This window comes from Pteronotus mesoamericanus, unplaced genomic scaffold (assembly GCF_021234165.1).
Source record: "Pteronotus mesoamericanus isolate MK-2021 breed Mesoamerican mustached bat unplaced genomic scaffold, CSHL_Meso_final contig_94, whole genome shotgun sequence".
Classification (NCBI taxonomy): Eukaryota; Metazoa; Chordata; class Mammalia; order Chiroptera; family Mormoopidae; genus Pteronotus; species Pteronotus mesoamericanus.
The window spans coordinates 27,778,131-27,792,312 of NW_026555285.1; the positions used below are offsets into that span (position 1 = coordinate 27,778,131).

The following is a 14,182-nucleotide window of genomic DNA, read 5'->3' on the forward strand; positions in this document are numbered from 1 at the left end:
AATGGTCAAAAAAACTAGGTTTGTAACACAGTACAGAAGGTTGCCATTTAATTATTACTAAGCCTTACTAAAATCACTTCAGTTTTTCTGAAGAAAAAATAATGCTACTAAAGAGTAAATGCTTATACTATCATTTAAATGGGAGCTAACAAAGTCTAAAATAAAACCAGATTAAATTTGTATTATTAGTCTTGGGAAAAATATTACATTGAGATTCTGTTACAGAAACAATATTTTGAAGAAAATTTTAATTAGTTAAAACTTGTAGGATAAAAATAATGACACAAAAATAATTTTAGAAAGACATTATGGAACATTTGATTATTTAGGTTTTGTTTAATGACTGGAAATCTTCATTCCTTCAGAAAACAGTAACATATTTGTTGAATGACATTTCCTGTATAGTGATTAGATAACCACTAGCTATCTACTGAGTTATTAGATAACCACTCAAATTATTTTCATATGATAAAAATAAAAAGAATTTTGTATGTTGAAAATGTTTCACCAGGTGTCATTCTTTAGGTCATCATTTACAGAGTATAAAACTAAGAGAAAAAAAAATCCTCAATTAATATTCTCATTAAATGATTCAAATGACAAGTGATACTAAGCTAAGTATTATCACTACTTTTAAAATCTATGTTTTTAAAAGTTTTATTTTACATAACCCATCTGTTTCACACAATTAACTGCTGGACAAATTGTTTAAAAACGAAATATTCTTTGTAGGTTATAACAATTTTTTGTGCTCTTAAAAAAAGATTCTGATATACATAATGAATCTGAATCAAAATTCACAAATGGTGATTGAAATTCTGTCAGCTTTGAGCCCAATGCAACATAAAATCCAGTTATCTTGCATAAACAATTTAAAATTAAAGTTTATAATAGAAATGTCAGCAAGTCATAACTACTACATTACTACTAATGGGTTCCATTATACTTCAAACAGGCACAGCAGATGTGCACATCTGATAGACAGACTGCTTAGAAAATTAAAGCTATCAGATCTATAAATAAGGAATACATAAATATAAACACTGTAATAATGCCAAAGCATTAGAGCTATTTAAAAAAGTACGATGTGACATAAACACATCTGATAGTTCTCTCTGTAAGCCACTTTTCACTGATTTATAAAGCTATGGTTTTATAATTCTTTTAAAAAGGAAAAAAATGTTGCTACACTGCTGCATGCAGTAATTTCATTGCACATTCTTGACTACAATGTGATCTTTGAATCCTCTTGCAGTGCTTGACATCTTATTAGGATTTTTCCGGAAAGTCAGCTTGTCATATTTTCAGCGGCCTATAACAAGAAAGTAAAATTCATTAAAATAAAACCATGGAAAAAGATACACCATGGAAATAAATTTGTCAATACCACACTGTCACTAACAAACAAATCCTCCCTAACATGTACCAAATGAGTTTTATCAGGATAATACAGTGGTTTTCACTTTTTGCAATAAATTAGATCTGCCTTATATACTGAGTGCTAGGGTAAAAGCAGGAAATTATTTAATCTTAAACAATATAGTTAATGTAAAAATACAATGCTACTTGAAACATTAACCTCTGAAGATCTTACCCACATAGTCTTTATTAGTTTGTCTGTTTCTGCATGTTTCATTATGGTATGAAAAGGGGATTAAGATTTCTGTTAATTCTGTTATTCTATAAACTGGAGAAAAAAGAACAAAGGAGAATAATGAATGCATAGCTAATCCTGCTTTACCTACACCACCAACCATTATATGTTCCATGATTATTCTACAGAAATTTCCAGACACCATATTATTCACCAATAAATGACTTGGTATGTATTTCTGAAAATAAGAATTTAAACAATTTCTTAACGCCAAAACGGAAAATGTTGATTTTAAATAAGTTTAACTTCAGAAATACATGGTAAACTTCTAATTCATTTACATTTTCTAATTATAACTGGCCTTTTAAGTTTAGTCTAATTTCAGAAGTCTTCATGAAAATCCCTTAAGATATCAGGAAAACTAGATAACTCAATCTGAGACATTCTCAGTCAACAGAACCTACCTTGCTTATTTATATAGTTGGCTATTCTAAATTTGCCTTTTCCTTCTTTGGGTTTACTAAATTCACAAGAATTAAAACCTAAGTTTGAAAAAAACAATGTCCCTTATAACCTGAGGGAAGGATATTCTATAATTCAACAAAATTAAGTATAATACTTTGATTTTTAAAGTAGTGTGATACTACCTAGAATGGTGTTTACTAAATATTATCACTGGTTATCTCCTAGGTAATTTTGAATGACTTTTTTATCTCTGATATTCTGATTTAAATGTTTTTAAATTATGAGCATGTATTATTTTTATAAAAATTATATGGATTTCAAAAATTACTTTAAAGAAAACAAGAAAAGGTTCTAACTAGCATTTCTTTGCTGGGAACTTTCAAGCATCTTCTCCATACCCAATTTTAATGAGATACTGGCATTCTGGTTTTAGATAATGGCAGAAATGTGTTTTAAAAGGCTGTGTGTGTATGTGTGTGACTGGTCTTCCATTCCAATAAGCAACAATTTGTGATCTGTTCAACTTATTATTGATTTTGGCTTCATATCAGACTGTGGTCCACTGAATGTGAAATAAACAGTAAGCTCAGAACCAAAAAATCTGTTATTTAGGTAGTTCTGAAACCCCTAGCCTAATACGTGGGGTTTTATTTTGTCTAAGAAAATACTATCCCAAATACTTCTGTCAGTCTCTCTTGTACATTATTTTAAGCCAGATTTGTCGTCTCTGGTTCCTTTATAGTACTCAAACTGCATTATGATACGAAAATCTATGCCTGGAAGCAACCTAATAACCATTCACAGTGGCAAAGATAACTAAGTTATAGTATATTTGTAAAATGAGACATGATTATTATAATGAAAATGTATTACAGCTATACACAAAATAAACCTCCCAAACATATTAAGTGAAAGAACCCAGTAAAAAAAGGATTGTGCTGTACGATTCCATTTGAGTTGAAAAATTTTAGAGAATTAAACTGCAGTGTTTAGAGGTCCATGCTTAGTCAATAAAGCTTTAAAAGAAAAGTGTCTATTATAAAAATCAGGACGGTAGTTACTGGAGGGGGAAGCAGGAAGAAGTCAGTGATGGGGGGAATAGAAGGGGTCTTCTATGGTGCTGGCAATGAGAGTTGCATAGATTTTCTCTTCATGATAAATGCTTTGTTTACTTTTTTGTTATTTTAATAATCAAAAGGTTTTAAAAAGCACAAAACCAACAACCCAAATCACTGAAACTTACTGGAGAATAACACTGTGAGATGGGTAAGCTACATGTTTTGTATAGTTCTATTTTTTCAAAGAAAAGAAGGCTAAAGAAAAGCCACTTTGTCCTTAGGAGTTTTAAACAGGACTAAGTTGAAGTTTCAGTCTCTTGCATCATGAGTTAGTGCTATATAAACATGGAAACAAAATTGCCCGAGATTTTAAATCAGAGTGTGTGTAAGCAAGACACGGAACACTTTTCATGTCCCCAATCTCAGCAGTTAAAAGGTGCTAAATTTGAATTTGACAAAAGGTTGTCCTCTGGGCCCACGGTGGCAGTAGAACCCAACTGCCCTCAGCGGTTCCCTGGTCTCTGAGCTCCTCTAAGTCATTCTTCCTTTGCCAAAATAAACTCATGTTCACAGGCAGTTAGCTCTCTAGGCCAATTTCCTGCATGTGGAATGCCCAAAGTCTGACAGTCTTCCTTCATTTTATACGGTATAGGACCCTTTCGGTCCAACCTGGCAGTGCTTTCTGCTGGATGTCTCATTGCATCTATAAACCACACACCTAACCTCTTCAGCAATAGGTTCCCCAACCACACTCCTGTTCTCCTCTCCACAATGTGCTGTCTGGGCAGGCTTAGAGTTTGCCAAGGCTAGTGCTAGTTCCTTTTTGTTTACTCTCAATTTCTGATTCCTCTTACATTTTACTATAAGCAGCAAGATTTCAAGCTGCACATTCCACAGTTTGGAAACTTCTTCAGCTTCCAAGTTCACCACTTACAAGTTTTATTTTCCTTCCAAACAACAGAACTTAATTCAGCCAGGGCTCCTTCATTTTATAGCAAGGATAGTCTTTCCTTCAGTGCCCAATACATGTTCCTCACTTCCATATGAGACTTCACCAAGAGTACTAAAGTCCTTATTTCTTGCAAGATTCTATTTGTAATGATATATGTATTTTCTAAGATGATGGAAGCGTTCTCTACAGCTCTCTTCTCTCTGAACTGCCTTCACTAGAATTGTTACAAATGCCCATAGTTCTACAAATCATCTCTTCAAGATAATTTAGGCTTTTTCTACCAAGTGCATTAAAACCTCCCAATCTCTATTTGTTACCCAGTTCCAAAGACACTTCCACATTTGTAGGTATTTCTTAGAGCAGCACTCCCTTTCCCAGCAGTAAATCTGTATTAGATTTCTAAGGCTGTCATAAGAAAAGTACCAAAAACTGGGTAATTTTAAACAACAAAACATTTATTCTCTCACAGTTCTAGAGACATAGTCCAAAATCAAAGTGTCAGCAGAGTAACCCGCTCTCTGGAGACTCTAGCAAAGAATCCTTCCTTACTTCTTGTGGCTACCAGGAGTCCTTGGCCTTCTTTGGCTGGTAGATGTCATCACGACACTCTCCCCTCCTGTGTCTGTGCCTTCACATGGTTCTTTGTATATCTGTGTCTAAATGTCACTTGCCTTACAAGGAAGGACATCAGTCATTAATACCATTAATACCTCATCTTAATTTGATTATACCTGCAGATACACTATTTCCAAATAAGATCACATTTATAGGTACTGGATCAGAGTATGTGTTATTTCACACAGACATATTTTTACCCACAACACAAGGAAAATTCTAAACAGACCTGGAGAAAACTACTAGGAAAAAAAACAAACCATGATCCATGATAGTAGCAATTTTGTGATTGGAACATATGCTACTAAGATAACGGTCTTCAGAATTTCTTCTGATAGTGACAGAAGTTACTTTAATCATGTTTAAGATCTTTTATAAAACTTCATCATTAATTGTTTTCTAAACAAAAGCATCTTTGTTTAGAATGAACAACTGAATCTCTACCTTTAGTGCTTCGGTAGCCTTGCGAAGTTCCTTTATAACTGATGATAAAGCTTCTGGGTTAATTCCTTGTTCACAAAGTCGTACACAGATAGACAGAGTCTCCATATCTAAGCCAGTATTTAAAATTCTTGAAATCTCAAGCAGAACTGAAAAAAGATAGGAAAAGTGTTAAAACAAAATCTTACACTTTAAAATATGCAAAATACTTTTGTTTTTAATTCATACAATACTGCAAATACCAAAGACATAGCAGAGCATCCTTACACTGGGAAATAGGCATGTAATACTGTCTTCCCCTTCCTTAGCTCTAGAAGCTTCAAAATAAACTCACAACTGCCCTTCACACAACTGCTTTATGTAACTTAGTTCTTAATTCTACCATTCATTTAATTATGCATCATAATCAGGATTACTCTGAACATTTCTCCACTTTTTATATTGTTTTACAATGTAGTTTAGTCAGTCACATATTTTATGGAAACACCATACATTACTTAACCACTCTATTTTAAGAGTTAGGTAGCTTTCATATTGTCCCCCATTAAAATAATACTGCAATACATACCTGTACATACTAACTCAATTTTATTTTATTAGGATAAATTCCTAGAGGTGGAACTACTCAGTCAGTAGTATACATATTTAAGGCTTTAAAAATATTTAGAGACTTTTACAATTTGAGAGTATTCATGTTTGCTGAATCTAAGAAAATGAAAGCTTATATTAACTTCATTTTTATAGTACTTCATTTTATTATAGTTTATAAAATTATCTTTCACATGACAAACACTATCACAGAGTAAATACACTGGTCACATTACATTTTGTTTCTAGAATTTTTTAAGTCAATGGTTAATGTGTTATCTATTGTTCTCCTCTATCATTTTCCCATGGCATTATGCTTAGAAACTTATTCCCCACGCAAAGATTAAATAATTATTTACCAGTATTCTCAACTAGCACTTGAAACTATATTTCATCTCCCCCATCCATCAATACTTAATATGTAACTCTCTGGAATTTGGTTGGAAAATGGAATCTCTAACTTTTCCTTCCAGAAATGTCAGTTGCCCAATACTATGTATTGAATGGTCTATCCTTTTACCACTCAATTAAGATGCCACCTTTATCACATAGTAAACTGTCATATACCTTTGTTACCTTTTATTATCATATGCCCTTTCATTCCCTCTGTGAACTTAAAAATGTTGATCAATTCCAAAAACAAATTCCATTTGAATTGCATAAAAACTACCTATTATTTTGGGACAAATGGGTAAGTTAACAGTATTTAATCACCTATTAATTTAAATCTTCCCAAAAACCTTTATAGTACTCACAATGTTCATGAGTGGGGCCTTTCCCGATTTCTCTTATATGACATTCATCTGTAGAAGTTCAATTTCAGTGTTTTAAAAAAAAAATACGTCTTCCATGCCTCTACTTAACTTTTGAACACACTGAGTACAGTTCTAATGTCTTTGTCAGGTAATCTAAACGTATGTGGCAATTTTGCGTATGTTTCAACTGAATGAATTTTTCTCTTTGTCACAGGTTGTATTTTCCTGCTTCGCATACCTAGTAATTTTTGACTGATGCCAGACATTGTGAATTTTACCGTGTTGGTTGCTGGATATTTTTGTTTCTATACATATTCTTGAGTTTTGTAATGAGGTGCAGTTATCTGGAAACAGTTAGATCCTTTTGGGTCTTTTAAGATGTATTAGTCAGGACCAGAGCCCAATTTACAGTAAGTGTAGGGCTAATTATCCCCCATCACTGAGGTAAGACCCTCTTGAGCCCCCTACCCAAAGCCTTATGAATTATGAAGTTTCCCATTAGAGTTGGTAGATAAAGACACTATTCTCAGTCCTGTGTTAGCATGGTATATATAACGCTCCCTCTCTTACTTTTGGATGGTTCTTTTCCCAGCTTTCGGGGTACTTTCTTCACATACACGTGCTATCCAATACTCTGCTGAATATTTGAGGGAAACCTTCTGCAGACTCCAGAATTCTCTCCAGATGCAGTTTTCCTCTGATGCACTCTTTTGCAAGCTCTGCTTGCTGTGATCTCCCTGGACTCTCTAAGCTCCTTCTCAATTCAGGGTGTCCAATGGGTTCCATCTGATTCCTCCCCAATCCCCACTGCACTGTGGTCTGAAAACACTCAGAAGGCAGTAGTAAGCTGGGGCAACAATCTGGCTCACTTCATTTGTTTTTTGCCTTTCAAGGATCACTGACCTTTGCTGCCTAATGTCCAGTGAAATGAAAACCGTAATTCTACATGTTTTGCCTGGGTTTTGTTGGTTGTTTCAGGTAGAAGGTTAATTCAGTCCCTGTTATTCCATGACTGAAAGCTAACATCCCCTTCCTATCTTCATTTCTTCAGTTTTGGTATTTCAACATACTGTTATTCATGCTATCTTCTAAATTAATTTCAATAACTCTATTTTTGGATTTATAATTTCCCACCATTGTCAGTTATTCTTTTTTCATAGCTAACTGCTTATTTAAAACCCGTTACTTTCTGGCTATTGTTTCTGTTTTTATTTAAGGCTATATTCTCTCCATATGCCATTTCTGAGATTTCTGTTTCTTCAAGTATAAGTAAGTAGCAAAAAAAGTGGTTAAGATTTATGCTTTCCAGGGCCAGACTACCTGGCTAAAATTCCACATTCAGTACTTAATATGCAAGGTAACCTCACTGCTCCTTTGTTTCACCATTCTGTAAAACAGGAATAATCATAATACTTACAGAATTGTTTTAAGAATTAAAGGATGCATTAGAATGGTGTTTGACATATGGTAGTGCTCAATACTACCACTACTTTCTTTTTTTTTCATTTTTCATGTTAGTTGCTGCATTTATGTTTTTCCTCTACTTTAGGTCCTTTGTGATTTTAGGAGATTTTCTTAGTACGTGTATTTTTGTATTTCTTCCTGTAACCTTTCTTTTACAATTCACATTGATCTTTACTGTCTGTATTGATAATGTGTTCTATATTGGTAATGCATTCTTGGATGGGTAGTATCACACTGGCCACAACCTTCTTCATCAGGCTTTGTGGAAGCACCCTGGCTCCAGACACATAAGACACATGGATGGTGTTTCTCAATCCCTAGCCATGGCAGATGGCATCTTTCCGACCCCTAGCTTCACTCAGGCAGGGCAGCATGCTTTGTCAGGTTTCGTTCCCAATCCCCTGCTGTAGTTCCCATCTGCTCCTTTCTTTGGGGGTAGAGGTGGACTTCCCTCTTTCTAATCAATGAAGATTTCTCTTTCCTGGTTTTAAATATGGCTATACTGATAATTGTATTTTAACAATATTTCCTGTCATTTTCATAGGCTTAGAGCAGAAAGTTTCAAGCAGTGCTCCACTGCCATCAATTCTGATAGTGAATAATAATTTTTTTAATTTTTAGTTTTGTGTTCACAATGGATTCTATCTCACTCCTGCATATTTTAAGTACTTAGTGCTGATATTCTAGGATATCATTTATTTTTATTTTGTAGTCAGCTACCTTAACAAATTCTACTGAAGCCTCTAACAGATTTTCAGGTGATTCTCTTGTGTTTTATAGTCAGATAATCATTTCACCTATGAATAGCTGTTTTGTGTCCTTTTTGAGTGTCTCTTTTTTAATCCTGTCCTATTTGTTAAATCTTTCATATCCATGTTTTTAAGAAAGTAGAGAAGGAAGGTACTTCCAATTTTATTTAGAATGCATTTAATATTAATGTTAAGGACGATGTTGGTTTCACACAGCTATCCTATAGCATGTTATAAACATACTGTTTTCTTTTGTAAAGACTTTACAATCAGGAAAACATGTTAATATCATCTTATCAATACCTTTTCATCAATCACTCAAATGACAGGTAGCTTTTCTTCTTTGACTTAGTGACATAATACATTATATTGACAAACTATATTAACAGCTGAAGAACACTGAGCTTGGGAAATCCCTACTTTTACAGTAAGCAGTTTCAAGCCTGCTCTTCACCAGGAGGTAGATGTTACCTCACCCCTCACTGTAAACACAATCCTGAAAAACAGCGGGAGCAAAGAGCAGTCAAGGCTTTGTATTCTTGGCATACAGAGCAAGAATGTATAGGTATGATCAGGGCTCTAGAAGACTGCGCCTCCCAATAGTGACACTACATAGCTTTTGAGGCTAAGTTTAAAGATGCAATATACCTTCCTCATTGCTCTGGGTTGAGACATTCTCCCTTGGAACCCAGCCTCTGAGTGTGAGAAAACCCACCTGTTCCAGACAACAGCCCCTGCTGAGAGCCCAGCTTACAGTCTGCGCCACGGAGTAGTAACATGAGTGAGGAAGCTTTGAGATGACCCCAGGCTCAGCACTGTCTAACCGCAATACATGAGACACCCTCAGTACAACCACCTAGATGAACCTGGTCAACAGCCAAAACTGTGAGAGGTAAGTAATTTTTGTTGTTTTATGCCATAAGTTTGGGACGGTTTTTTATGCTGCAACAGGTAACAGTATATATTCTGATCATATTCCAACTCTGACATCATCATCACCATCATCGTGACAAATTAACTTCCTGACGAATTCTCCTGTCCAGTTCTTCTTCATGGTAGACCCTTATATCTTCTTATTTCTGACTTCATGCCTTTGATTATGCTTTTCTCTTTGCTCCATATAATTTCACCTTAGTACGTGTATTTTTGTATTTCTTCCTGTAACCTTTCTTTTACAATTCACATTGATCTTTACTTCCTAACTTTACAAACTGTCTGTGATCAGGATTTCCGTGTAATTCAGTGTCCACAGTGAAACTGGTACCAATATGTATTTTGTGCCTACCATGCTACTGCTGAAAATGTAGTTTTGAACAAGACAGATATGGTCCCAGTTCTCATGGACATTACAGTCTAAGAGGAGAGAGAGACATTAAAATAACTGATTTCAGTTATGATAAGTAAAATAAAGGAAAATAACATACTTCCAAAAGAAATTATAAGAACATCTTACCTAGTTGTGAAGGACACGTTTAAGAAAGACTTTGTCTGAGGAAGTGACAAGCTTAAACTTCAAGGGTGAATAGAAATCAATTTGACTTATGCAGAGGCAGGAAGAAGGGCAAAGACTGGGGGCCAGAAAAACAGCTTACGCTGGGGAGAATTTGGTAAATTAAAATGATGTGAAAGGCTCATGTGAATACAAAGTAATTAAAGGAGATGAACAGCTGTAAAATATGAGCTGTAAAATATGAGATGACATGAAAATCTACGAAGGCCCAGTTGAAGAGTTTAGAACTTGAGGAAGCTATTAGAAGGTACAAAACAGGAGTGTGACAAGATCAGATTTTCATTTTTAAAAGACTTTTGCTGCATATTACTGAGTGAACCTTGAAAAACGATAGAATGAATGTGGAGAAAGTCCAATTAAGTCACTGCAATTTTGGTGAAAGACTGGTGGATGGCATGAACAGGAGAGATCAAGACAAGTGGTCAAATCTGAGATGAGTGAAGAACAGAAAGGGCTCAGTGAAGAATAGGAGGTAGGGGAGATGAGAGAAAGCAAAACTGACTCTCAGCTTCCATTCTCAGAAGAGCATCTAGATGGATGGTGGTAGCATGCATGGACTTATACATTTGTTTCAATGACAATTCCTTAATACACTGTGAACTCTCTTAACACCTTTTTTCTAACTACCTGGTATATAAAGTAGCATTATACAGAAGCCTCTAATAAGGAAGAGGTACATTTGTACAATTGTTAAAAACATAATTACTAGTAGTAAGAAATTAGAGCATTAGGAAATTTCTAGAATATAAGAAAAAAGAAAGTATGAAACTATCAATATAGAGTATCTAAAATTTCAAAACACTGAAGAGCAAAAGAGACAACAGAGTACATAGGAGGAGAGAATAGCTGAAAGAAGCTGACATTTTCAAGAGGTAATGTAGGAAGACAATGTTGAGGATCTAAAAGTAAGCACAGATGATCTTATGCAATAGACCTTATACTAAGTCAGGGCTAGAATCAATCAGGTTCTTTTCAGACATCTGTGCAGATTAATAACAAAGTCCACTACTTCCTCCTGTTCTTAGTGTCTTTATCAAAATCCTCTCCATTTGCCCTGACCGCTGTGGCTTAGCTGGTTGGGTGGCATACCACAAAACGAAAGCTTGCCGGTTCAACTCCTGGTCAGGGCACACGCCTAGGTTGTGGGTTCAGTCCCTGGTCAGTGGCACATGTCACCCCTAGTGGCAATGAATTGATGTTTCTCTCCCCTTTCCCTTCTCTCTAAAATAAATAAAATCTTTAAAAAATCTTTTCATTTCACAATAAAATTACACATATTTATAGCTGAGTTCTACAATCCTTGCAAATCACTAACATCCATTAAAAAATTGGATCACTGTTAGCTGACTAATATTTATGGGAGGGAAGTAGTAATAGAACAAGGAGAAATACATCTTGAAGGAGGGTAGTCAGACTCAAAAAGTTTCAGACACTTCAGTTTGGCTCTTATGTATAGATTTAAATACAAGTGAAATCCCACATTGTAGAACTTCAAATAATAATGTTTGAGTAAGTCAGTCCAATGTCTTGGGCAAACTAAAGTTTTATTTCTAAGAACGAGGGTGGAAGAAGGTGAGATTATAAAATGACTGCAGTCAGGACTTTCCCAGTTCACTGCCCCTTATTTACAGTACAAACGTCGCTATGCTTTCCTTTGTTCCTCAATCATTACAGACAGCATGGAAAATACTTCAATGTATTTCAGTGACTTTGCAATAATTCAATTTCACATTTTTTGGAACTGTCTTGGACCTAATTATGGTACAACAGCAAGGATTTTATGTAAGTGTAGAGTTCTAACAGGCAAGACAGCATCGGTCACATTTTAACAAATGTTGATCCACTGCCAATGAGGAGACTCTTTTTACCTTCTGGTTTTGTGCACAATCTGTATGAAGAGCAGCAACATTCTCCTATCCACCCCTTCTCTCCTCCAATTTTTTAAAATAGTTTATTTTTTCATTATTTTTTTTCATCACCATTTATCCCCCTTATACCATCCTTCCACCTCCATCCCAACCCCTCAATTTTTTTTTTTAAATCTGGTCTTGCCCCAGCTAGATAACTCAGTTTGTTACAGCATTGTCTTGATATGCCAAAAGTGTGGGTTTGATCCCTGGTCAGGGCACATACAAGAATCAACCAATGAATGTGTAAATAAGTGGAAACACAAAATTGCTATTTCTCTCTCAAGATGGGACAGTAGGTTACATATGGTATTAAGAAAAAAATTCTTTTCAGAAAAAGAGAGACAGATACTTGGTAAGTAAAATATTAGATACAAAGGCTCTAATAATACTCTAAGTAATTATTTGAAAAGGAAAGCAGCAGCTGGTGCAGAAAAAGCCTTAAGTCTTATAAGTTCCATAAGGAGATGTCTTATGAAGTAGTGAGTAGGGTGGAGACAGAGAGGGGGCATGAAGGCTCACAATGCTTAGTAAGAATTCCATGGGTTATATTTTTCAGAGACAGAGGCCGATTTGTGTATCCCCTGGAAAATGCAAAAAGCAATGTTTAACATCCATCAAACACTCATATAGGTGGAAGCGAATAAAATGGAGTCAAAGACATCTCCAAGTGGAATGATATCTTCTATTACACAAAAATAAAAGAATGTGGAAATTTATCACAGTAAGTCAACATAGCAACAAATAAAGAGAACATGATTATGGTAATAGATGCCAAAAATCATTTGATAAAATTCAGCAAATATTATTAATATTTAAAAAAAATAAAAGAAAACTGAAAATCAAAAAGTATCTTTTAATGATCATCTTCGATATGCCTTTACCTGGTTATCTTACATATTCACGTTATACTCCAGGAGGTAAAATCATTTTACGGGGGGAGGGGCGAGGGGGGGAGAAAGCGGCCCAAAGACGTTTAAGTAGCTTGTCCAACGTCACCGCCAGAGATCTAAAGCGGCAGAGTCGGCATTACAGGGTAGGGAGAGGGTAACTGCAACACGCGTTGCTCGTCGTCCGCTACCCGTATAGGCTCTAACCCGCGTCCCTCCGGGCGCGAAGACAGGTAATACAGCCACAGCCCCTGGACACCGGCGTCACCCGCTCCATGACGATATTGGGGCAATTCTGATGAAGGGGCGGCCCGTTCATTCACCGGATATTTTAGAAGCGCCTACCCAAATGCCAAGGACACAATGTAGCAGTGACCAAACACGGCCACTGTCCGCACTGGGCTTGCAGTCCAGGAGGCCTGTACAGTCTTGCTTCCAGCCCGGGACTTAGAGGATTGGGCGCCCCGCACTGCACGACCACTCCAGTGGGACGCGAAGGGGCCTGGAGGAATGGGCGGGACGCGCGAGGGAAGCACGCGAGTAAAGGACTAGAAGACCGGCGCGAGAAAGGGGAGTGGCGCGCGGGGAGGAAGCGCGGGCTGTGCGTCGGCAGGCGGGTGCCGCACCGGGTCCGGCGCGGTAGGGCCGGAACGCCTAGCCCGCGACAAACTACTCAGGAGCGAAGAGACAATCCTCCAAAGATGGGGCCATCAGCCCTGCGGCCCGGGCAGGTCCCTCGAGAGGATCTTCAAAGATGCCGTACGAGGCAGGACGTGCATTTAAAGTCCTCCTGGGCTCACCCCCGCCTCAGGTCCGTGGCTTTGGGACGCGGAAGCAGCGGGCCGAAACGGACACTCACCGTCCATGGTCTCCCTCACCGCATTCAGGTTCGCCGTCGCTGCCGCCGCCGAAGCCCCGGCGCCGCTACTCGCCATGGCTGAGGCCGATGGAGGCGGGGGAAGGGTCTGACCCGGAACTGGAGCGCCTTCCTTTCTCCTAGGCAATCACACCGCGCGTCCCTGCTCACGCCGGTGAGGCTCCGCCCCTCGCGCTTGTCGCCGGCCTGAGGCTGGGTTGATTTGAATTTGGAGCGTCGTTACTCAGCGCGGAATGTGAAGCGTGGAGTTGCCATTCGAATTTACTACGCCGCCTCGATGCGATTGGCTGGTTCGCGGACAGCGGTACTACGCGATT

At 37.1% G+C, this 14,182-nt stretch overlaps 1 protein-coding gene across 1 annotated transcript; it reads right to left on the reverse strand.

Moving 5' to 3' along the window:
• Positions 1–682: 682 nt before the first annotated feature.
• Positions 683–13,979, reverse strand: MZT1 (mitotic spindle organizing protein 1). The gene is made up of 3 exons (XM_054586418.1): positions 13,848–13,979; positions 5,129–5,274; positions 683–1,312 (listed from the first exon to the last, which is right to left on the reverse strand). Exons 1-3 carry the CDS (start codon positions 13,921–13,923, stop codon positions 1,289–1,291), a joined length of 246 nt encoding a protein of 81 aa, XP_054442393.1. The 5' UTR covers positions 13,924–13,979; the 3' UTR covers positions 683–1,288.
• Between the last annotated feature and the right edge of the window lie 203 nt (positions 13,980–14,182).